Source organism: Lagopus leucura, unplaced genomic scaffold (assembly GCF_019238085.1).
Source record: "Lagopus leucura isolate 7727_CA_CO unplaced genomic scaffold, USGS_WTPT01 Super-Scaffold_100009, whole genome shotgun sequence".
Taxonomy (NCBI): Eukaryota; Metazoa; Chordata; class Aves; order Galliformes; family Phasianidae; genus Lagopus; species Lagopus leucura.
The window spans coordinates 18080628-18104891 of NW_024962266.1; the positions used below are offsets into that span (position 1 = coordinate 18080628).

The 24264-nt window shown below is 38.7% G+C and overlaps 1 protein-coding gene across 4 annotated transcripts; it reads right to left on the reverse strand.

The window, feature by feature from the left end:
• Window positions 1-860: 860 nt before the first annotated feature.
• Window positions 861-24206, reverse strand: DNAJB4 (DnaJ heat shock protein family (Hsp40) member B4). 4 transcript variants are annotated; one of them, XM_042873461.1, is made up of 4 exons: window positions 24142-24206; window positions 7789-8074; window positions 4681-5255; window positions 861-3119 (listed from the first exon to the last, which is right to left on the reverse strand). In XM_042873461.1, exons 2-4 carry the CDS (start codon window positions 7997-7999, stop codon window positions 2886-2888), a joined length of 1020 nt encoding a protein of 339 aa, XP_042729395.1. In that variant the 5' UTR covers window positions 8000-8074; window positions 24142-24206; the 3' UTR covers window positions 861-2885. The 4 variants fall into 4 exon arrangements, with proteins under 4 accessions (XP_042729395.1, XP_042729398.1, XP_042729397.1 ...); XM_042873464.1 differs by lacking the exon at window positions 24142-24206 and adding an exon at window positions 23633-23797; XM_042873463.1 differs by lacking the exon at window positions 24142-24206 and adding an exon at window positions 9473-9609.
• Window positions 24207-24264: the final 58 nt, after the last annotated feature.

Consider the following 24264-nt stretch of genomic DNA (forward strand, 5'->3'; position numbering starts at 1 on the left):
TATGAAGTTAATACTGCTATTTCTTAAGCTACCTAACAAAGCAGGTAACTACTGAGTTTCCACAGTCAAAAGGCTAACAGCAAATTCTATATATTTTCTTCTTATGAAGAAAAGCATTCTCTGAAACTGTTGCTAAAGCACTCTATTATATTTTAAACTCAAGTAACAAGAACAAATCTGCAAGGCATTTCTTCCACCAAAATGCAGGGAACCAGCCCTATTACAATATTACAAAACTAGACTATTACAGAGGGCTTTCCTTTTCCCTATGCACCTTTTAACTCCAAAGATAAGTCATATTTGTATTCAGAAAAGACTCAATGCAAGCACGTAGAAGTTTGTGGGTAACCCCTATCCTACTTCATGTCTTCAGCAGACTTCTCCTTAGATAGGACCTGGGATTTTCTTTCTTTAAGTTAAAATCTGCATTATTTTCAAGGTCTGAACTTGATGTCAACTATATCTGCTCTATGGTACACTTCTACAGTGTTCTTTATACATCTTTCCACCCAAAAACCTACTCCCTATGGATTCAAGCTGTCACATCAGCATCACCCATCTTTGGACTAAGCCTCAATTACAGAGCATGGTCCTTAATACTGTCTATTGAAAAAGGTTCCTAAGTCAGTGTACACAGAATCTTCTAGGTTGGAAGGAACCTCTGGTGATCACCCAAATCTCCTCAATCATGGCCAGCTAGACCAGGCTGCCCAGGACTTTGTCCAGTTTGGTTCTGAGCATCTCCACAGATAGATACTCAACAGTCTGTGACCACCCTTGCAGTATTAAAAAAAAAAAAAGGTGTATTAAGTTGTCCCCATGCTTTTTGTCCCAACACTGGGTGATACTGAGAAGATCCCTCCTTCCAAATGCTTGTACACATTTATAAGAACCCTCTGAGCTTTCTGTGTTCCAGACTGAAGAGTTCTAGTTCTCTCAATCTCTCATAGACTTGTTCCATCAAGCCACTGTCTTCCTTCTACTGGGGAGCATACAACAGGACACAGTATGACAGATGCAGCCTCACTAGTGAGGAGTAGAGAAGGATTACCTCCCTCAATCTACTCACAAGGCTTCCCAGTGCAACCCAGGATACCATTAGCCTGTTTTGCTGCAAGGACATTGCTAGTTCATGGTCAGTTTGTTGTCTGCCAGAAACTCAAAGCCCTTTCTCAGCAAAATTGCTTTCCAGACAGCAAGCCCCAAGACTGTACTGATACCTCAGTAATACTTCAGGGAGCAAAATTTTTACTCACTGAACTGTATGTTTTTTCCTCTGTATGGTTTTTTTGGACCACCAAAGCCCCTCTTAAGGCCAGCACAATCAACATGGTGTTATCAGCCACTCCTCACAGTTCTGTGTGACATGCAAACTTGCTGAGTGTGCATTCCATTCCATCATACAGGTCTTTAACAAAGATGTTGAATATTACTGGCCACGGTATCGAGCATTTGCATACACCACTAGTGACTTACCTCCAAGTGAACTTTGTGACACTGATAACAAAACCCCTGTGGCCACTCATTCAGTCATTTTTAATTCATCTCATTGTCCACTTATCTATCTGTACTTTGTCAATTTGCCTACTAAAGTCAAGGTAAAGAACTCAGACTATTTTTCCATTATCCACCAAGCTAATCGCCACACTGTAGAATGAAATCAAGTTGGTCAACTATGATTCCCCCTCTGTAAATCTATGCTGACCTTAAATTGCATTACTGTCTTCCACATGTTTGAAAATGCTTTCTGGGAGGATATTCCTTCTCACCTTCCCAGGGACTGCATTAAGGGTGACTTGCTGGTAATTCCTCATTTCTTCTCTCTAGCTTTTCTTGAAGATAGGAGCGATATTTGCTTCTTACCAGTCTACAGAAACCTTTCTCAAATTAAAAGATAATTGAGAGGCCTGTAAAGGCATTAGCTAGATTCTTCAGCACTTCTGCATGCAACCTGTCAGGTGTCATGGATTTCTGTATATTTAGTTTAATGCATCTCTATGTTGGTTCACCACCACTGAGGTTACCTCTTCCTTGTTTCAGGACTCCCTTCTGGTTTCAGCGGGCTGACTCCTGGTCATGACTGTGTTATCGGTAAAGATTGAGGCAAAGAAGGCACTGAGTATCTCAGACTTCTCTACGTTATTTGTCACCCAATTTCCCTGTCTCATTTGACAGCAGGCCCACACTTGCTGTATATGTACTTGTACAATCCTTTCTTGCTGTTCTGCCTGAAGCATGAGGAACCACTCAACAAACAGCTACTTTCTCCTCAAGATACATGCTCTTTCCTAGACTTCTAATGCAGACCCCTCACATTCTGATGAAATAAAGAAAATACTTTGATTTCAATGGGGGGCAATTTAGGAGTTCAAGCTGATTTTCCCAGACTATGCTTTGTGCAGTGGAAAGCAACATACCAAGTAGCATCCTTACTGTTTTGTAATTTAAAGTGTTCGCATGTGTATACTTCTACCACATCCAATTTCTGTATAAACTGTTTATGTTAGATAGAGTAGGGATATAAGGAATAAAAGTACTTGGTGGCTTGAGTACTTTATCAGAAATATGCATTGGCTTTGTTAAAACTGACTACGCTTTATATTAAGCAAAATACTGAATAAGCTTTTCTGATTAGGAAGATCTAATATAAAATATGAGTGGTTTTCCCTGTAAATTATACTGCAGAAGTCATCCGTATGACTTGTACTTAACTCTTTTCTTCTCATGCAGCATTACGATATTTCCCCCCACCCAACCCACAAACAAACAAAAAAGAAAACAAACAGATATTCCACTAGTTGTTACACATTGCACTTTTAAAGCACAGACTTGCCAGTCTTCTGCATTTCCAGTGTCCTGCTTAAACAGTTGACATAGTCCTCATTTTACGAAACTGGAAGATTTCGCCTAAGTACTTCTTTTGATGCTGGAGAAATGTTATCTGGGAAAATTACTTCAAACTCTATAATTAAGTCTCCACGTTGGTCAGGATTTTTGGGAAATGGCAAACCATATCCTATAATTCTTCTTCTCATCCCAGGCTTTACAACTTCATTTACTGTCATGGGTATGGTTCTTCCTTCTATTGTTGGCACATTGATAGAGCTGCCACACAATGCCTAGAGAAAAGATTGTATCATGAGAAAAATGGATTGGTCAGAACATTGTAGCTACACATGAATTTTATTTAGAAAAGACTAGCATTGTAAACAGAATACCTCCACTGTGAAGTGCAGAGATCTAGTATTAGTAAGTCTATTTGAATTTTGACAAGATACACTAATCTTATGTAATACCCACTGAAGAGTGAGTTTATATATTTTTCCATAACTTTATCAAGTAGAATGGTAATTGAGCCCAGGGCAAACACACCATTCAAAACTCTCCAATAGCAAATCTCTAGATACTTTACAATTTATACTGGTAATTTAGAATCTACTGTTAATACTTTAGAATAGTTAATAATTTAGAATTCTACTGTTCAATTTTTTGTTCACACTGCACAGGGATTTACTCTAACACTTTTATCAACTTATGTTACATCAAATAATACAACATTTAAATGCCTTTTAGTAGAGACAATCAAATCTAATAGTTGTCTTGTCTTAGGAGAGCATTTGTGATGGTCAAAGAAAAACAAAGACTATTTTAGAATATCAAAATTAAAACATCAGGAAGATCAGGTTTTCTCCTGTTTGTTTTCATTACTAAGATTTCTGATAAAGATTCTTCCACTTCACCTGGTCCTGTATACTTGGTCTATACTGATAGATGTTCACTATTACATAACAGTGCAATAAATCTACATGGTCTTTCATCCATGAAGAACTGCATTACACATATCATTAAATAGTTCTCTCCCTCCTTCACCCTGTTCTGTTTCATTTTACTTTAAATGTATTTTTAGATAGGAATCCTCTCAGAAGGGAGCTCATAATATGCACAAAGAGCTCAAAACAAGTAAAAACTCGCTCCTTCACCTAATACTGATTGAAAGCAAACACAAAACACTCAGCTATGTTAATTTTTAAATTATGACTGCAGCACAGCTTCAGATTCTGAAGAACTCTCCTTGGTTGCCCAATTCTTTCCTTTTGAAAGCCAGCGTGTTTTGTTCTTGGAACAGAATAAAAAAAGCTATAGCATTTTTGTTGTTATATATAGCTCCTATAACACCTGTTCTCAATAATTTATCCTCATGAAATCAATCTCTACCTACTTTGAAATCACACTGAAATAACGTATGACATAAAAAAGGCAGGCTTAGAATTTGCTGGCACTGAAAATAGTTAAGAAATTTCTACTTTGTTCCGTGGAAGCAGCAATTACATCACACAATAAATAAGCATGCTATATTGAATGTATCTGTTGATTTAGCCTAATATGTATTTATCTAGAAAGGTAAAGTACAAAGGTTTAAGTCATATCAACTTTTACTCTTCCATCTTCATTCTCTTCCACCTCCTCCATGGTAAACAGCTTGAAATAGTACTCCATTTATATCAAAACAGCTAGTGCTTCCACTATAAATAACTACATTCTGTAGTCACATTTTTATGAGAAATGCTTTCTTTAGAACAGAAGAAAACACTTTATCACTGTCATTTAGTTTGTGCTGTACAGCTGTGGTACCACATTATAATAGGGTTGAACAATGAGTTCCACTAAAAGAAGACTTACCTCCCTTAAGCTGATCTTAACAGGATAGACAATATTTGATCCATCTCTCTTGAAATGAGAGTGAGGTTTATCTTTTATGATAAAAACAATGTCAGCTGGAATTGTGTTGGGTGTTTCATCACCTTCTTTTGGAAAAGTGATTTTGGTGCCTTCTTTCCATCCTCTTTTTATTTCAATAGTGAGAATTTTGTCTTCTGTTCGGACACTTCTACCATCTGGGTTCAGCCTTTTACGTGAAATCCTCATCCTTTTTGTGCAGCCATGATATATCTCTTCCAATGACACCTTAAGCTCATGAATTACAGGGGGATCTTGTTTACGACGTAACTGGCTACCTACTGTATTCCTTTCTCTTGGAAAACCATTCATACTGAAACTAGTGAATGATCCAAATGGATCACCATCCACCTCCATGTCTTCAGTGTCTCTACCACCAGGCATTCTCCTTCCAAAGAAGATCTCAAAAGGATTTGTGCCACCAAAGAAAGCTGCAAACGTAGCATGTGGGTCACCATGGAAGGAATACCGGAAGGTACCACCCTGTCCATCGGGTCCTCCAGCTCCTCCTTTCAGACCTAAAAAAGACAAATATGCAAAATTTTATGCAAGAAAGCCTATATTAATATTCCATTTATCAAAGAGTGGGAGAATAGATATCAGAATTGACAAGCCGAAAAGGTCTTTGGGATAGAGTGGAAGGACTCCTCCTCAATGAGGAAATATCAGACTACTCAGTATCAACTATTAATTCAAATAATATTTCTCTCAGTCTCCATTATTCAACTCCAATCTATTGATAAGCTTTACTTCTGTACTCCTGCAATGAATTTTGAGAATAAAGGAACAGGACAACACTCAAGCAGCCATACTGCTTCCTTAACATTCAGAGCAAAATCTCAAATTTATGATAGAAAAGAGAAGAAACTTGGGAATATAATTCTATCCAGCCACAAAAAAAAACATCCCTCAGAAGTTCTTAAGACCTATTTGTGTACAAAAATCTTCTATAAACTGTCACCAGCTCCGTACAAAAAAAAAAAAAAAAACAAAAAACCACACAACAGCCCACATTGTTCTCAAATAACTCTTCTCTACCTCTATCTTCCCTAGGAAGATATCTACATTTAATGCTTTTCTGGTAAGACTTCCCTTATGATTCTCACTGCCTGGTCCTTTGCACTTCTTGACTGGGTTTGCAATAAGTCCTAAATGCCTTTCTCAACTCCTATTAGATTTTTGCTTTGATGCACTGACAGTTTCAGAATACCATCTCAAACATCTAAGAAAAAAATTGAAAGTTTTTGTAGGACACATAGTTCAAAACTCATAATGTTCAATTCTTTTTTTTTCTGTTTGAAAAAACATTTTGTTTTTGTTAGGTTTTTTTTTTCCCCCCACTGTTTTGCTTGGAATTTCTATGCATAAGCCTAATACCAGTTACCAGCAGTAACTAAGAAAGACATCAGAATAAGGACAACTTCCCTCATCTCCACACCATGCCATTAAAAAGTACTTAACAATGTGTAGTGCTATCCACATAGCACAGAACTGTTAATGGTAAACAATCTGATCAGTGGATCTATGAATCTGTGGTAACAAAATGACACTTCCTGGAATAGCTGGTCAGAAGTTTTTATTGAAAGGCACACCAAGGTTCTTCATTGTAAGAAATAATGATGTTTCCTGCTTCCTATATCCCACCTCCTCACCTCTTCCTCAGAACTGCTAATTACACTCTCTGAAGCAATGGAAAAGCTGAGAGAACAACTGAGTCATCACAAGGTATTTTCCAGAGTCACCACTGCTACCTTTAACGTTTTGCTCAAAATAAACAAACGTACATTTTGAATCTCTAGACTCAAGTATATGTGCTAGGACACAAAAGGCCACATGCCTTACTTCTGAGAAAAAGAACATAAAAAAAACGCATCTTTGGGAGAGCCATTTGAGAAGAATGCTGCACAGGAATAAAAAATAAAAAATAATTAAAAAAAAAATCAAGACTAAATCTGACTATAGTCAGATACAGAAAAGAGGTGTGGAAAATAGGAAGAAATGCAAGGAGGCAGAAGACCAAGAGGGAACGAAGGCCTCTGGTATCTAAAGCTTTTTCCAAGAATGCTTTAAAAACAGCCCTAAACATTCTGGACACCTGCAGTAGAACAAAACAAAAAACACTGCACCACGTGCAGAAGCTAAAGGCCTTCTACATGAATTTATAACAATTTTTTAACAAATTCATTAAGCCCCACAGGTGAGAGAGGGTCAAATTTCATATAAGAACTCGCAACTTCCTGCACAAAATAATGCTAGGTGTCCTTTCTTGCTCTCTCGAGGGGGGCATGAATGGCAATGAATGAGCAGACATACATATTAAAAACAGAAATAATGATTTCATCTGGAATTTCTGACAGTATAACTTTAAGAGGAGGGTTGTTAATGTCCTCCTCTGTTGTTCAATCATAAGACTGAGGCAAGTCATGTTGGTCAAAAATAAAAAAAAATCCTCTCCAGATAACCATTTTAGGATAAGTATGACATTTCTGAGGCCTCATTCTCTTGGCATGTTATCACTGTTTACAATTAAAGCTAAAAAAATGTGCTGGTATTTCATGACATCAGCCAAATTCTTTCCCCCCTAGGCAAGAAGCCAAGGACAACTACAGACTGGACACCTGGGCTTCTGCTCAGGACTGCCATGCTGAGATCAAGCAGAGTGTCCTTTAACAAAATCTTAAAACAGAATTCATCTCTCTGACTGCATCTCAGAAAGTGCTAGAGTAAGGGAAGGCAGCAGTAAGACGAGATCCCAGAAAGCTATTTATGGGTCCTACAGACTTTTGCAGTCCAATGACTTTCTGCCTGTGAAGTAAGTATTTGGGACTTCTAAAACATAGAAACATTAACAGAAGAAATTAAAACTAGACTATCATAAAACCTGTGCAATACATTTTACATTATAAAATTACATTATAAAAATGAGACAAAAATCCAAGTGGTACAGACATATTGCCTAAAACCAACACATGCTTCTATGCATCATCTGTGCTTATTTTGTTTCTTCCAACATAAGTGGCCCCTCAAAAATTATAACAAAGATATACATACCTTCTTCCCCAAACTGATCATAAATGTCTCTCTTTTTGGGATCACTCAGCACTTCATAAGCTTCTGCAATCTCCTTGAATTTTTCCTCTGCATGAGCAGACTTGTTCTTATCCGGATGCCATTTAAGTGCTTGTTTTCTGTAAGCCTTTTTGATATCCTCTTCAGAAGCCCCTTTTTCAATTCCCAGAATAGAATAATAATCCTTCCCCATCCTCAGTGTTACAGGAATTTAGACTTTCCTTGTTATAAAGAAACCAGTATCCAGTATCTCAGCAATGCAGAGAAGCTAGAGAAGGAAAAATAAAGATCAAATTTGGAAATTAAGTAAACAGAACAACAACAACAAAAAAAAAAAATCAACAAACTCTGATACGCTAGAGAAACGTTAGATAGCTTATCCGTATTTCATTCCTTCCGCTGTTGCTCATTTATAAATAATTACACACACAGGACAGGACACAGCCCTCTTCAGAGTCCTCCCATCTAAACTACGTGTCTCCGACTCTTTCTAGAACGACAAATACTACAGGGCGTCACTTCCCCTGCTGAACAGTCTGTACAGTCCATTTGCTCTCAAGCATGCACACACACAAACTGTTGAACTATTTCCTCCCTCCTCCAGCAACTAGAAAGTTTAAGCATTTAACAGTGCAATGCAGTGCCTTTCACCAGCAGGGATGAACCCAACCATGTCTAAAAGACATAATCACTCCAACAGCAATCCAGTAGCTCATATGAAATAATTACAGCATTTTACTTCGGTTTCTGTAGTGACAACTGTACATAAAACTGCTTTCTGAACATATAATCAACATGGGTTTGTACACTTTCCAGCAAAGACTGCAAAGTTTTTGACACCAAAGCTAACGACAAAGCTTCAGAAAGACTAACTGCATTTCTTTAAAAATAAAATTAATTAACTCTCAGCTGCAGTTGACTGCAGCTGTACCATTAAGCAAAGAATCAAACATGAAAGAAACCTTAAAAAAAAAAACAACAAACACTAGAACCAGATCAAATGCGTGGGTTATTTTTTTTCTTCCCCCCCCCTTTACCTCTCATTCTATCGTGGCAATATCAAGCCAATGCAAGTATCGCAACATATCAGTAACAGCCAGTATTAGTGCTGTCATATGAAAGCTAACAGAAAAGTACCCGATTCCTGCACATTTCTTTTACAACATGTAGTTCAAATTGTAGTTCAAATTGTAATATTTAAGGTTTTCTAATACTCTGGAGAGGGAATGGTATGAAGTTTCAGACTGTTTGATTTCTTTCAGTTATGAAACTATCCTTGTTTATCAGGATCATAATAAACTTGAAGACTGATTAGCGCAGCTTGAAAAAAATGCTCCTTCCTGGAAAAAAAAAAGGATTAAAATATGCTAATTTTAGTCATATCTGGAACTTATTCATAAGAAAGCATCTCTTAGACTCAAACTATCTTCCTTATAGTGTTGCAAACTTTAAGAGCGTATAAATCAGATAAAGGACCCTCAAAAGAGAATGTTAATCCTTAGATTAACTGGTTTTGATCCTTTAAAGAAAACAGTTTCTGAAGTTGTTCTCCAGATTCTGGTCTAACTTCAAAGGAGACAAATAGAGAAGATTTCTTCTAAAACAGGGTATTATAAAAAGAGATATCTCACCCCCTTATGTCATCACCCTATTCCCCACATCTTACCTGTTCTTTCTCACTGCGCTAGATTTGACCAGATTCCCTCAATGTATCTGGGATTTGCTTAGATTTTTTTCTAATCTCCCTGGAATAGCAATAGGGATGAAAGATGACATTTCACCACAGCCATGGATTTTGCATACCTGTAATTAATATTTCAAAACCAACAGAGGTGAAAGGGCATTGAGAAGAAGAATCTGATTTATCACCAAATCTCTCAGGACTGATTTAAGTTTCTGGAACACTGGGAGCCACAAGGTTCCAGAATCAATTCTCTTCACAGCTTAAGGAATAAGTTGTTATTGAGCTCTACACAAAATAAAGCTAGTCCTTTACACTTTTCTCCTTATCTTTCTTTAAGAAACATTCCCTTTGTTAATCTACTCTCCCAGATAACATCTTGTAGATCCATGTCCTAAGTTGAGGATTTTTTCTGCTATCAAATCCCTAAGGCAAGAGGGGATAAGAGGTTGAATTAAAACACTGAAACAGATTTCATTTGAAACATACTACTACTCCCTAAGAAGCAGCTTTACCTATGTATGTTTTAGGCGGCAGCTTTAACTTTATTATGCTCAGGAAATAGCTGTGAATATGACAAATCATCATCCAAACTCAGCAGTCACAGTCACTCTGAATAACAACAGCAAACAAACTTCATCACTATTGACAAAAACAGAATTCAGCACAGCCCAAAGTCCTCTAGCAGAACTAACAGTACAAGGAGTCACAATGCTCAGCTGTGCGGCCACTGCAGTGTTTGAGCCAGCACAGCAGGGTCACACCTTACATCACTTGCAGTGCACTGAACAGGACCACACGCTATTTGTGTGACCACGGTGATACATCTTAGAATGTACAGAGCAGCAGTACCTCAGACTAGCTGCAGGTTTATCTTTCATTAAGTTTTTCAAAACCTCTGGTCAATGGAAGCGGTAGAATGTGTATACACTAGATTTAAAAGCAAAGTATAAAACCTTTTTTCCCCGTTGAGAACATTATATTGATTATATATTTTAATTATCACAAGAATACCTAAGGAGTCTCCATAAGTACAGCTGACCCTCCACCATTTTGTAAGACATAGTAATTAATTTCCCAGGTTTCATTAAAAAATAGTCAGTAGTCAGGATTTCTCTTTAAATCAAAAGCTTCTTCTACCTAGGCGTCGGAACTGAAGAAGTCACAATGAGAAACTTTGCTAACAATTACAGTGAGTAACTGTTCAGGCATCCTTTCTGTAGGGGGCCTACAGAGAGAAACACGCTCTTCCAGCACCGGTGCCAAGTTATACCCTAATTAGGTAAGTTATTCTCTAAAAATAACAACAATGAAACAATGAAGACTGAGTGAACACAGCAATGACTATTGCTACTTCTACTTCCCGCCTACTTGATGGGACAACTGAAACAAGATTTCACAAAGTATGCTCCTTCTTTCTCTCGGCACTCCCCATCTTTTTATCATATAATTAGAGACCTTTTGTTTTTTTGCCTGTGTTCCCCCTTCAGTGTTGTTAACAATAAAATCCTTTGGGCACTGTCCATAACACGAACTTCTGGCACTGCAGCTCCTTCAAATAAATGCAGGTGAACAGAAAACAGCTATTGAAAAACCTCCTATGTACTTGTTTTTCATGCTATAATCTGAGTTTCTTTAATGCCTGAAGGAAAATCCTGTGATCACCTAGGGTGGGACAGATGAATTCATTTATGGGATCATTTAGTTCTTTACAAGTTTCTGCCTTTCTACTTCAAAAACTCTCTTTTGCAGTAGTATTTTTGACCATCACCAGGCATTCTGTCAGCAAGTTCCCAGCTCCCCAGAGTCCTCGCATTAGAGTAACACCTTTATTGAGGTTGGTGTTTGGGTTGGAATAGGGTAGGAGGTACGTACCCTGCTTGCATACCTGCTCGTGCCCACAATTCCATGTGCACCACACTGGAATGCCAGCTCACCATCTATTTGGACTTTTAACTGAATTTTGCCTAAGGAGCACTACCAGCATGCAATCTGGTAGAACTTATATAGTTCCTTGTATGTGACAAGCTAGCAGTACTGCATTCTGCAACTCTATGATGCCCCCCATAACCAAGCCACTAAGCTAGGTAGCTATAAAATCAGAAAAACTATTACCTAATGCTTTGATTCAGAATGCTCATGAACAAGCAACAAGCAAATTCTGAAACACACATCTCCAGTAACACACTTGTCTATGACACCACCTCATACACACAATCTGTCATTTAGCATTCTTCCTCATTCTACTGTATCAACACTTCTGAATGCTATACCAACAAAAAGCTGACGGCTGATTCTTTACACAGCCAGAAACAATAGCCGTATTCAATCGCTGTCATATCAAATGGCATTTGTGAAAATAGTGCTTAGTCAATTCTGGAAAACCATTTTCTGCCAAGCTATGCTCAATGATTACACTACTACAGGAAATATCAATTTTAATTACCAAGTTTAGATTCTGGTAGAATCTCCTCTTTCTTCCAAATGCTTCATTCCATGGTGGGGAGAGGAGCAAAAATAAAGAAATATTTCAATTGCCTGTGCAGCATGTGAAAATTCAAATACTAGAGGAGCACCTGAAACACAGCTTATGTGATGAATCCCAATCATTAGAAAGTTGTAGTCTGTGTCTACTTTACATGCATATACTTTCAGGCAGCACATCATTTGTCAGACAAAAATGAAAGTAAGTTCTGAAACAATGCTCAGCATGAAAAGGCATTCTTTTGTAGCAGAAGTTTTCTAAGCATTCATATATACATAGGTTCTTCAAACATCCTCTACACAAATAGTCCTATTCGCTTTTACTCAAAAGCATAACGTACACAGACATACAGATACAGACATACAGGTATTAGTAATGCTTGACCACATGATTCCATTAACACTGAATGAAGTCAGCTTCTGATGCTGCATATATCTCACTGAAGTATTAAAATCTCAAGCAGATCAAGAATTTTATCCACTTTATCTACAAGATATACACAATAAAGATCAGATCTCTTCTTTACAGTATATTGCCACAATTGTTAGGTTTAATTTTCAAATAAAGTCTGTAGATTTTTTTCCAGTTTTCCTAAATTCTACTAGATCTAAAAGGTCTGATTGCTAAAAGCATAGCAGTTCTCAAGGCTTATTAGCTGATAACCAATTATTTAGAAATAGCAGTTCCCAGAAAACATCTCCAATTCTTACAAGTCACATTAGGGAACTCAAATTCCAGATCAGTCATAAATTAGTACCAGTACAAGTTTTGCTTAAGGAAAAGCAGAACTGTGTCATTCTTTGAAATAGCTGAAGTTGAACAAATATGCTCATATCTCCTTTCAATTAACACTTTTAAAAATAAATTAAAAACTAAATTCCTCACATGTTAAAAGCTCAGACAAAACTGCAAGACAGGACTAGATCACAGAACAAGTTAAAGAGCAAATAAAACCACAAAGGCAAATTCCAGACAGATCACAACTATAAATATACATGTACACATAAATGTCAAAGCAGAGGAGCCAAATCTCTACCCAGGAAAAACTTTCACAATTAAGTAGTATCGTATTTGAAAACTCACAAGAATGAATGCAATAAATTAATAACTGTTTAAAAGGCTTTGAAGAAAGCAAATCTATATATAATAGTAAGTTTTTTGTAAGACCATGCATTATCTTCCAAGATAAAAAGCATTCTGACAATGACTTTTCTCCTCACCACCTCTAAAAGCACATTGCCATTCCCTGAGCTACGTTTATGCTTTGGGACTATGCGTAAAACTTTAGACAAGAATGAAAGACATACAGCCACATTCACAAAGGCATTGAATAGTGTTTCACCACAGAAGCATTCAGTAGTTGGTCTCATCTACGGAAATAAACTTCAGTGTCTTAGAGAAGAAACAGTAGATCCGTGTAGAGAAACGTGACAGTGTAAACAGTTCTTTCTAACTAGTCAAAGGCCGCAGCTTCATTTAGTTATTCACATCACATCTAATAACTGCCCGGAAATTTCTCGGAATGAATCACAGAACGTCTTGGGACCTCAAAGATCATCTAGTTCCAACGCTCGGCTGTCACCCATTGGATCAGGCTGCTCAGACCTCATCGAAAGTGGCCTTGAATGCCTCCAGGGATGGAGCACCCACAGCTCTCTGAGCAACCTGGCCAAATTTAATGATTTTACTTCTTTTCACTGCAGAAATACATTGCCGCTGTGATTTAAGTAGAAAACTCACTGTAGATAAGGATACCAGGGTTTGATTTTACATTTAAGTAATTATATAAGAGAAAGCAAAACACAGCACAGAGAATGTAAACTATTCACAGAATTACAAAGTTGCCATAGATAGCGACAGCATACCTCAGTAACGGCACACTTACATTTTTGTGGCATAGATGGTGCCTTCAAAATACTCTGTTCAGAAAGAATTCAAAGCGAAATGCACCAAGCAGCATTAACCATAGTTTAATGGGAAAGCAGGAGGGGAGCTGACCTAAGTCTCAAGTAGGTTTTACACCAAACATGGTTGCAATGATCACCAAAAGCACGAGCAGGCCGCTAGTCATACACATACTGATTCTTCACAACATGGCCAACTTACAGGTCATTAACAAAGAATTGCCTTCTCATGCCTGATACTTGCCTAAGTCACAATCTCTACTACAGTTGAAGACCAAAAATACACTTGGAAGAATTTTCCAAGTTTCACCTCCCACTGCTGTGAAGGAACAGCCAAGATCTTAAAGCAGGCTAAGTTCTTAGAACTCAGTTATGATGCATTGTTTTGGCTGGAACTCAACCAGCTAGGCTTACTTCACAATGGCATGATTAACCACTTCAGGCAAATGCACTTGGAAAAAAACAGGAGAATCTCAAGTATGGTTGCAGAAGACAAGAAGTATTTTCATCTACAAATTAAGGATTCCCTAAATTCTTTTCAGATCCTTAGAGACAATAATCATTTCAGCTTCCACTCACAGAAGTTTGTGAACAAGGCTTCTTCTCCAAACAAATTGATAAATCAAGAACTAAAATAGCCAGTGACAAAAAACACTTGACAGATTCCTTCACATTACTAACAACACATTTATCGCACACAGTTGCAGGCTTCAGTGTGTTATGATGTCATTGTCATGCTCTTATAAATATCTACACAGAAAAATGCTCTGTGTTGGTAAGGAAAAATATTTTTAGTCTCCTTACTGTTGTTAAGGAGATAAAAAGGAGGAAGCTTAAGATACACTTCACTCAAGAAAAATGTTACATTTTGACAAGTTCCACACAATCTACTACAGAGCTTATCAATTAACAGAAAGCAGAAAAATTCAGTAGTCAAGATGTGAAAATGCTTCCACATGAGAAACAACTGAGAAGGCTTGAGGTCTTTGGTCTTTAAAAAAAAAAAAAAAGATGTAAAGAAATCAGAGGTCTACAGAATGATGGAGAGAGCAGGAGGGTGAATGAACTGAGCCGTTCTTGACCTACTCCAGCCTAAGCCAGAGGCACTAAGTGAAGCCAGTAGAAGACAGTTTCAAAAACAAAATTAAGAAGTCCTGTAAGTGGTAGAATTCTCTGCCAAAGGACAGTGCAAAATAAAATAAAAAAAAATAAATAAATTCAGGGGGATACCAGAGAGAAAAACAAAAACCACCACAACCACAGAAGAGATCCAGCCAAAGTTCATCAACAAAGAAGCCATGCAGGAATTCTCTGCAACAGGAAAGTAGAAAAGAAAAAACAATCAGGTGCTTGCTTTATTCTCACTTAGCCTAAAGCAACTGCTTGAGACCACTTCTGAATGCAAATCACCGGAATAAATAGACCATTTAATGGACAAGCAGTTCAGCTTTCTCAGTACCAAGAAACTCATTAGATTCATGAAAATCTCAGTGCAACGTAATTCAGCGACTTCCATGAAGAAATAATAAAGACTTTCCAGATCAAAAGCTTGAGTTGCAAGCATTGGCACTTTGCAATCAATCTCAGCGTCACACAATTGCTGTCAAAACCTACGAGTTCAGCCAGGCACTAAAATTCTGCTCCAACTAATGTATTAGTAAAAGAAATGTGTTTGGGTATTCTATACTATAAGAAAGCATGCTAGAATAACTATAGCATAGTTCTGTACGAGCAGTAACCTCATATCTATGTACACTTATTTATATTTCTTCAAAAGTACATATACTAGCAGCACATTGCTAAAAACCCACTGGAAATTAATAAACCTGAGTATGACCAGCTACCACACTGCTTCTACTTTCTCTCCCACCACCTTTCTATCAGTTCCTAAAAAACCAACACATCAATTGCCTACAGGCTTTCAGTCAACTCACAACAACACACGCAAAACCTTTAAAAGGTATGCAAGTAGATTTGTACTTTCATTTCTCTATCTGAATATATTTATTATGCAAATGTTGGAAAATAATTAATTTATATTGTTTTCCACCTAAGTGAAATGTTGAGGGGCATTGTTTGCTATAGCATTTGGGAGGAAAAAACAACAACGAGGCATTCAGTTAGACTAAGTAAAAATGTCTCACTATTAACATTTTCAAGAAAAGTAAGGCTTAAGGTAGCAATGTGGTCGTTGGATTAAGTCCTATTCTTGCAGCACAGAAGATACAGAAATTGCCCTAAAACCATAGAGACAGATCAGTCAACTCATACACAACTCCTTCTGTAGTCCAGCATTCACCCCAGGGATTAGAGCCAGCTGGCACAAGCCAAAGTAACGCTTGCCTTGGGACAAGCTGAGTCTGGACAAGAGGCCAGCCAGCTCAGAGACCCTGGGAACCGTGACTGGCTCTCTGCTAGTTCTTTCACCAAATGAGTCCTGGAGCAGGAGAACTGACCTAATCACAGTGGTATGTACTGATCAACAGGAAAAGAACAATGGAAAAACAGTGGTAACTTCCACAGTACCCCTAGCCGACTTTCCTTCAAGAAATTAGAATGGACAAAAAGATCTGAGAAAAAGGCATTTAAAATAGATTTCAATAACCTACATACAGTTATCACAACTACCTTATCACCCAGGAAACATTAGGATGAGTAGGCTGTCTCAATTAGAGACTCTCCATTCCAATGGCAGGAGTAGACAACAGCTGGTATTTTAGTCTTTATCTACAGTACATACACAAGCTGTAACAATGTCCTCGTGTTCATATTAACTACGGCAACAGTTCTATCTGTCAAGAACAACAGTCCTAAGGGGTCTCTTCCATCAAACAATAACTATTAACAAACTGTTGTCTCAACAAGGCAGCAAGTAGCAGAGAATTCAGGACACCTAGAGAATATACAGTCCTTACATGTTTGCTTTCACTAAAAGTCTTCGGGAAGGTGGTACTGGCACACAACTAGGATCTGAGTTTTGCTTTTGAATGGTTATCAGGCTATCTTTGATTTGTTCCATCAGAGACAACAACAACAAAAAATAACCATGGTCAATTTGGAATACTGATTAGTGGAACTAATAGCTTATACATTACAGAAATATTTCCTTAAGTGAAAATGCTCTATAGCTTTAAACTGAAGACTGTCAGGCACATCTGGAGTAGTCTACTACTAGTTCAGTAACGTTCACAACTAAGGAACAGAGAGAAGCTAAGTCTGCAAGTCATTTTTTCCTCTTACAAAAGCATCAGATAGTTGTTTTCCGGCATATCTAAAGAGTTATCAGTAAACAGAACAGCTGGAAGAAAAACACTGAACAAACAACACAAGTCATAGTTATGAGTCACATCTGAGAAGGGGAAGGTAAGTAGAAGTTGTGCCTGCATGATCTCGAACCACGCTCTATTTGGGAACTTCTTCCTGCAGTAACGATAAAAAAAATAAAAATCACAGAATAGAATTGTTAGAGTTGGAAGGGCCTTTAAAGATCATCTAGTCCAACTCCCTGCAATGAATCGGGACACCCACAGCACAATCACTCTGCTCAGAGCTCCATCCAGCCTCATCTTGAATGCCTCCAGGGCCCTCAAAGCATCTACCACCTCTCTGGGCAACCTATGCCACTGCCTCACTACCCTTATCATAAAAAAAACCTTTTTCCTTATAATCAACTCAAATCTCCACTCTTCTAGTTCGAAACAATTTCCCCTTGCCTTATCACAACAGCTCCTGAAGAGCCTGTCCCCTTCTTTCTTATATCCACCCTTTAGGCACTGAAAGGTTGCTATCCGGTCTCCCCAGAGCCTTCTCTGCTTTGGGCTGAACAGCCTCAACTCTCCCAGTCTGTCCTCACAAGGGAGGTGACTTAGAGTTTTTTGTCCCCCCTGAAATAGTGCTATTTATTAATTTTTCCAGACCTCAGTACAAATGTGACTAAGTTTCCTGTGTTACATTTGAATCACAATTCAACTTAGCTTTCATTTTACATCCTTGGCCCTTGTGTTTAACACAGTCGTAACACTTAATGTCAGAGGGAAAAAAACATTACATGTTAAAAAAAACAGATATCGTTTTGGTTTTTTTCCCTTTTCTTTAGGAGGGTGGAGGGGTGGTAATATTTCAGTCTCAGTGAAGAGGGGAACTGCAGGACAAATAAATCCACTTGAAAACAAGAGTCTCTACTACATTGTATTGTTTTTGATTGCTGTAAACAACCTTCATCATGTTTGGCTGCAACGCTTCACCAAATAAGGAACTACAAGCATCTTGGCATTTTTTCTTTTTTGCTGTAGACATGAGATCCTGCTATTCTTACATAAAGAGATGGTCACACTAAATACTTTTTCCAGAGTGTGTTTGTCATGATCCCACCCAGCTGCTCTGATTCATGCAGTTAGTTCCACATACAAGGCTCACATAGTTCTATAAAGGCAAGAATTTGATAAGGAGACATCAAGAAGAATATGAAGAACATCAAGAAGAATGTTCCACCTGAAAGGAGAATGTATGTCAGCATATTTAAAGTGACTTGATTTAAATCAAAACACTAAGAATATCCTGTTCACCTACAGAAGACAAATACAGACAGCCTGAGTTATATTTATCATAATTCACCGTAAGAGAAGTCAAAATAGCTGTTCACTGTCTTTTAAACATTTCTAACACATCCTATAGCTCAAATCAGGTTTCTTAGTTGTTCTCCACCCACCTCCCAAACTGAACCTAGAAGTTCTGGGAAAAGGTGGAAGGGACAAGTTTGATAGTCCTACTTTCAGTTCTCTCTTATATGGCTTTACTTCTTCAGATGAACAAATGCATGCTGGCCCAAGAAGAAACGATACAACATAGATAGGTGAACAATAAAGTAAAAAAAAAAAGGTCTGGATGGAGTGGGTTCTAGAGAGATGCAAATCCCAACATCTGGTCTACTAACAGACTATAGAAATTAACAAAAGTTATCGAACTAAACCAACAATGGAAGATTGAACTTTCTAGGACATGATACTCTAGAAAGTAGCATATTTCCTGAATATATAGTGCACCTGAATCTTTCATATATTTTACTATCTTTGTAGGTGCCTGAATGCACTTTAAGAGCTCTGTTGATAGAGGAAAACATACAACACTTCTGTCCCCTACAGCTACTACTGCATTGATTTTATCTTCCCTTTAGAAGTCCATCCCCAGTCTCTATCTCTGCCTTTCCTAATCCCCCTACTCATATGCAATTTCCATACCTAGCTTTACCAATCAATCCATTTAAAGGATTGATTTAAAGGCAAGGCCTTTCTCACTTCACCCCTTCTGGAAGGAGTTTTGCAGATGTTAACAAGTAAATGCTCTGGGCTCTCAAAACTTTTCTTCCCATGACATCCACAGAAAAAACATGCAGGCCTGCAGACGAGTAGGACACTGATGACCACGCTACTAAGCTGACTAACATTATCCAGCAGCCTCTCTGCACTGCATAGTGCAGAAATCACTATAGGGTGATCACTGTCTCGTTGCATGCTTCAGCTGTATTTAAGGAAGAACTGCACGTTCTCTCATTTATCCTTCCATATTCATGACACATCAAACACACTGGTGGCCAAATGCCATTTGGCTGCCTCCTGCTTGGTTTCAGTAGCAGCAGAAAATTAATGGCCTTGCTAAACTGTCTTCAACCCCAGAACTGGAATTGGCTGGTGGCCCTCAATCCCGTATCTTGAAGCAAAGAACCTTTTCTCCCTTTTAAGATTTTTTTTTTTTTTTTTTAATTAAAATTCCTTTCATCTGCCTCATCCCACTTATAACTTTAATCAAAGACACACGAAGTAAGATTCAAAGTAAGATATGCTCTACAGCATCTACAATATCTACACAGCTTTTATTCAAATGCTTCATGTAATAAAACATTTTTTGCTAAATTTGTGCTGAAAAGCAGCACAACCAAATATAAGACAAAAAAAATTGAAGACATTAAAGCTTTTCTGAAGCCTACACTACTTTAGGTAGATACACAGACACCAGATGTGGACTTGGGAAGCAAGTTCACTCTTCCATCCAGTAGCCAAGAAGAAAGCTGTTATCACCAAGACAAATGGGTTCTGCTTTCACCAAGCTGCAGCAGAGCAGGTTGCCCTTCCCCTTCCATATTTCCCATCTGTTTTGTTTTTTTTTCCCATCCCATCAAATTCCTCAGAAACAACCCATGCCTCTGCACTTGTCAGGAATGAAGCATTATAGGAATATTTGCTGAATAGGAAGACATGCTGATCATCTGTTAGATCATCCTGGGTAAGCGAAATTTGCACAGCAATCTTTTTATTTCCATCCTAAAAACCATTCCTCTTCATCTCTCTTAAAAGAGAACCTAATCATGAGTACTGAAAAGATTTTGTAGTTAATGCTTTAATTTTATCCACCACCACATTCTTTTTTAGGTGCAACTTGTGACTCTGAAATTCATAATTGCTACTTCACTGCACACGTGGTAAGTATGAAAGCTCATGACAACACGAACTGTTGTTTGGATGCAGAGCACGTGCTGCAACTCCTCTCAGAAGCCACATAGGAAGCTCTTTACTGTTAGCATTGCAGATCCTGGACATCTTTTCCCAGAGCAGGAACATCAGATGACAGTTAGGACTTGAGTCAGTTCAATTGAATCTCCTAAAGAACTGAAATCAGTAGAAACCAAACACAAACTTCACCAGATGACCAATGATTTGAAAAAAAGCAAAGTGAGTAAAACTAGCGCAATGATTTAGAGACTATCATAATTTTTGCATATTTAGGCAAAGTTATACAAATTTGTTCCAGAGGAGCTACAGGAACAAACGTATAAGAAATTTAATTATTTAGCTTATGACTCACTGAGAGGAGTCCTATGTGCACTGCTTCTTTCGGGACTACCATATCCTTAGATCTGGTCACCATGGACCAACGAAGTTGAAGCACGTTGTTTAAAAAGAAAAAACTTAGAACAGAAATTGATGGAAGCATGCACTCAAGCACCCTACCATATGCAAAGGATTTCATACTATAATTCTACAAAATCTGAGCTATGTGATTTAGAACTTCCTCAAGTAGATTTTTGTAGAAATAAGGACTCTTTCACACAGAGAATATCTGATTTGAGTTTCAGAACTCTCCAGTACTCAAGTTTGACTATCTATAGTACTGTTAAGTTTTCTGACTTGTCAGACTATTATTAATTATTCATTATATTCTAGTCTGATAACTATGTTAAGAAAAAGAGACACCTTTGGTCTGAATAGCATGAGATGTCATTAAGAAGCTTAGGGAACACACCTTCTTCCAATCTCCAGAAGAAATATCGATGGGCATTTTTAAAGCTCCACATTACCTGTTAGTAGATAACATAACAGGTAACATTTCAAAAGTGGTAGATTTCTCTACCCCACAACCTTTCTTAGCAGCAGAACAAGTTACTGTAGAATAAAAGCTTATTTTACATGGCAAAACAGAAGTTCTCTTGCTCTAGAAGCACCATGCAAATATTTGTTTACCCATCTAATTCATTTCATAGAAGACCGTATAATCAATGAATATTAAGATGTTATAATTAATAAATAAACAGAGTTAGGCAAAGTAGGTTATGATAACAAAAAGAGAATAGATAGAAAGCTTACCCACATCCTGGGCTCGCATATGCAACTCCAGCAGAGTGGATCTCCAGAAGAGATCCTCCCCCACCGCTAGTCAGCTCTTAAATGAGGAGAGGTGCAGCCAGGCTCCACCCCGTCCGGCAGCACAGGTGAACTGCCTTCACCTGTGCTCCATGGCTGACTCATTGCTCATCAATCAGAGGTTCAGGCCATGATACAGCAGTTCCCATACAAAGGCACATTTTGAGAAAGCACAGTAATTCTGCAAGTGAGAAAACCATCAGAGCTGTACATTACAATATTGTACATTACAATATCAAGTCAGGATGGAACTGAAAGAATGTTGCAGTTGGCACTGTTCAGGATTAGCCTCCCCACCCCCAAATAAGGACAAAAAATTAATCCCAGAGTGATAATTATTTCAACATAAGTGATATTTAACAAGGGAAAACAGAGGAAAGCGTGCTTCAGATGTATGGATTTCAAGGAGATCAGAACTAAGTGTCATCAGGGGAAACAGAAGCAACTTTAGCTATCGATGAAGGTCATCAGATCAGCTTAAGAATAATGAAAATAAGAGTCTAACACTTGTGCAGAATAACACTTAAGATGCAATTCCTCTCTAATTGGCTACATTTAATCTTCTGGCTGGCTGGAAGGCCAAGACTAAGAAATATACTGCCTTCAAGAATGTGAAAGATTGAAGACTCACGTATACGTTAAGTGTCTCTCTTCATTTTCACACGCACCACCTCAAACATTACCAAAAAAAAAAAAAGGTAAAAAATTCTGAAATTAGCACTCACTTATCTTTATCTGATCACAAACAGAACTAGAAGAGCACAGTACTACACAAGCATTTCCATTAGCCCAAGGCATTATATGCACTTTGTAGTCATTAGTCTTACATGCTACTGGCTTGTCCCACAGCTTAACAAAGAGTCATTATCCCATTTTATAATAAAAAGACATTAAGGACACAGACATTTCACATCTTCAAAAAAGTGACAAAGACATGAAAGACATAGCCTGTAGTAACTTCAACACAACACAGTCAACAAGTATTAATCAACTTATTTATTTGTACAGCTGACTGGTACACCTAGCCAACTTTACAATAACAAAAGAAATTAAAAAAACAAATAGTTCAAGATCCAACTCCTGTTTCAAAAGAACAAAGAGTTAAAAGTACGAAAACAAAGCTTATGTTTTTTCCAAGCTATTTTACTTCTCCTCCTCCCCCAGGTAACAAAATTAAATTAACAGAAAGCATGTGCTAAATCTCGCAAACAGATCTCTTCCAGTAGAAAGTTTCACCTCACTCTATATAGTGCCATTTACCTAGAAGCATACAGAAATTTCAACTTCGTGGAAATTAAATGTATTAGTCTTAAAACTCTTTTAAATTCCAAAGAGCTATATAGAGGAAAAAAAACTAGAATGTGTTTTCAGTTTCCTTTGGTGGAGTTATTTGGATAGGAGACACAGGATAATCTGCCCTCAGCAGCAGCACCACACCTCAAGGTGTTTCTGCAGACTTTCCTATTGCCTATTCTCATCATACTGCAAGGATCCTAATTATAAACATCCACAACTGAAGGGACCAATGAGAAACTTAGAACTTCTTAAGGCAGCATGGAACTAGAAGGCAAGGAACAAGAAACGACAGCAGGGCATAGTTTCTGATGCAACTCGTGCAGAGTTGCCGAGCTCAGTGTATTCCCCCCCACCCTGCTCCCCCCACAGCCCAAAGCCAGGCCAAGCCCAAATCAATCATTCCTCAAATAAAGAGCGTATCCACATAAATACAAGCACTGAAGGCTGAAAGAATCCAACCATCCTTCAACTTTAAAAGTACAGTTTATTTTTTTAAGCACTGAGTTAACAGTCTGTGAAGAAGGTAGCTTGATTGATATAGAGTAGAGCAAAGCAACCCCTTAGAAGCTGTCCTACTGCTTAGCTTCCCTTTAGCTCCTAAGCTACAATAGGTAAACAGACATTCTATGACCTTATCTAGAGTCGAAGCCTTTCCAGCACCGTCATCCATACTCAGCGTATCAGTTCATTCCCAACTCAGTCACAAGACCCAAACAGGGCCCAGACAAAGCCCCGCTAACTCCCATTTTCCCTCATTAAAGCTTACGCTTGCTCAGCCACGAAAAACAAGTCCCCGCGCCCTCAGTCAGCAACAGCGAGTCGTGCAAGAACCGCTCAGAAACAACTGCGGTGCCGCAGGAAGAGCCCGCCCCGCGGTGCCGTTACTTGGCGGAGCCCTGCAGCCGTTCCGCCGAGTGACGCACCGCGCTGAACGGCTCACAGCCCCATACCGCAGCCCAGCCGGTACCCTTCTTGCCGCCACCGGGCCCCGAGGCCCCTCCCCCAAAATAAGCTTTTATTATTCTACGCAGCCGTCCCGCCGCGAGCACGCCGAACGACTGCACACCGATCCAGCGAGCAGCTCGGGGTTGAGGAAAGTGCCGCTGCCACCCGCACCGCCCGCCCCTCCGACAGCTAGGAAACCCGTCGGGAAGAAACGGAGGCGCCAGGGCGCTGAAAGTCTCCCCAGGCGCTGCCTAACGCTGGCGGACTGCCAAGCCGCAGAGCTGCCCGTCGGCCTCCAACCCCCGCCCGCCACCTCCCTCACGCACTCACCACTGACACCGCCTCAACCGCTCCCCAGCCCTGCCCTGCTCCCAGCAACCTCTGCGCGCCGCTCTTACTGGCGAGCTCGCGACAAAATCACGCGAGAGTCACCCACGGCGCAGCTGTTATCAC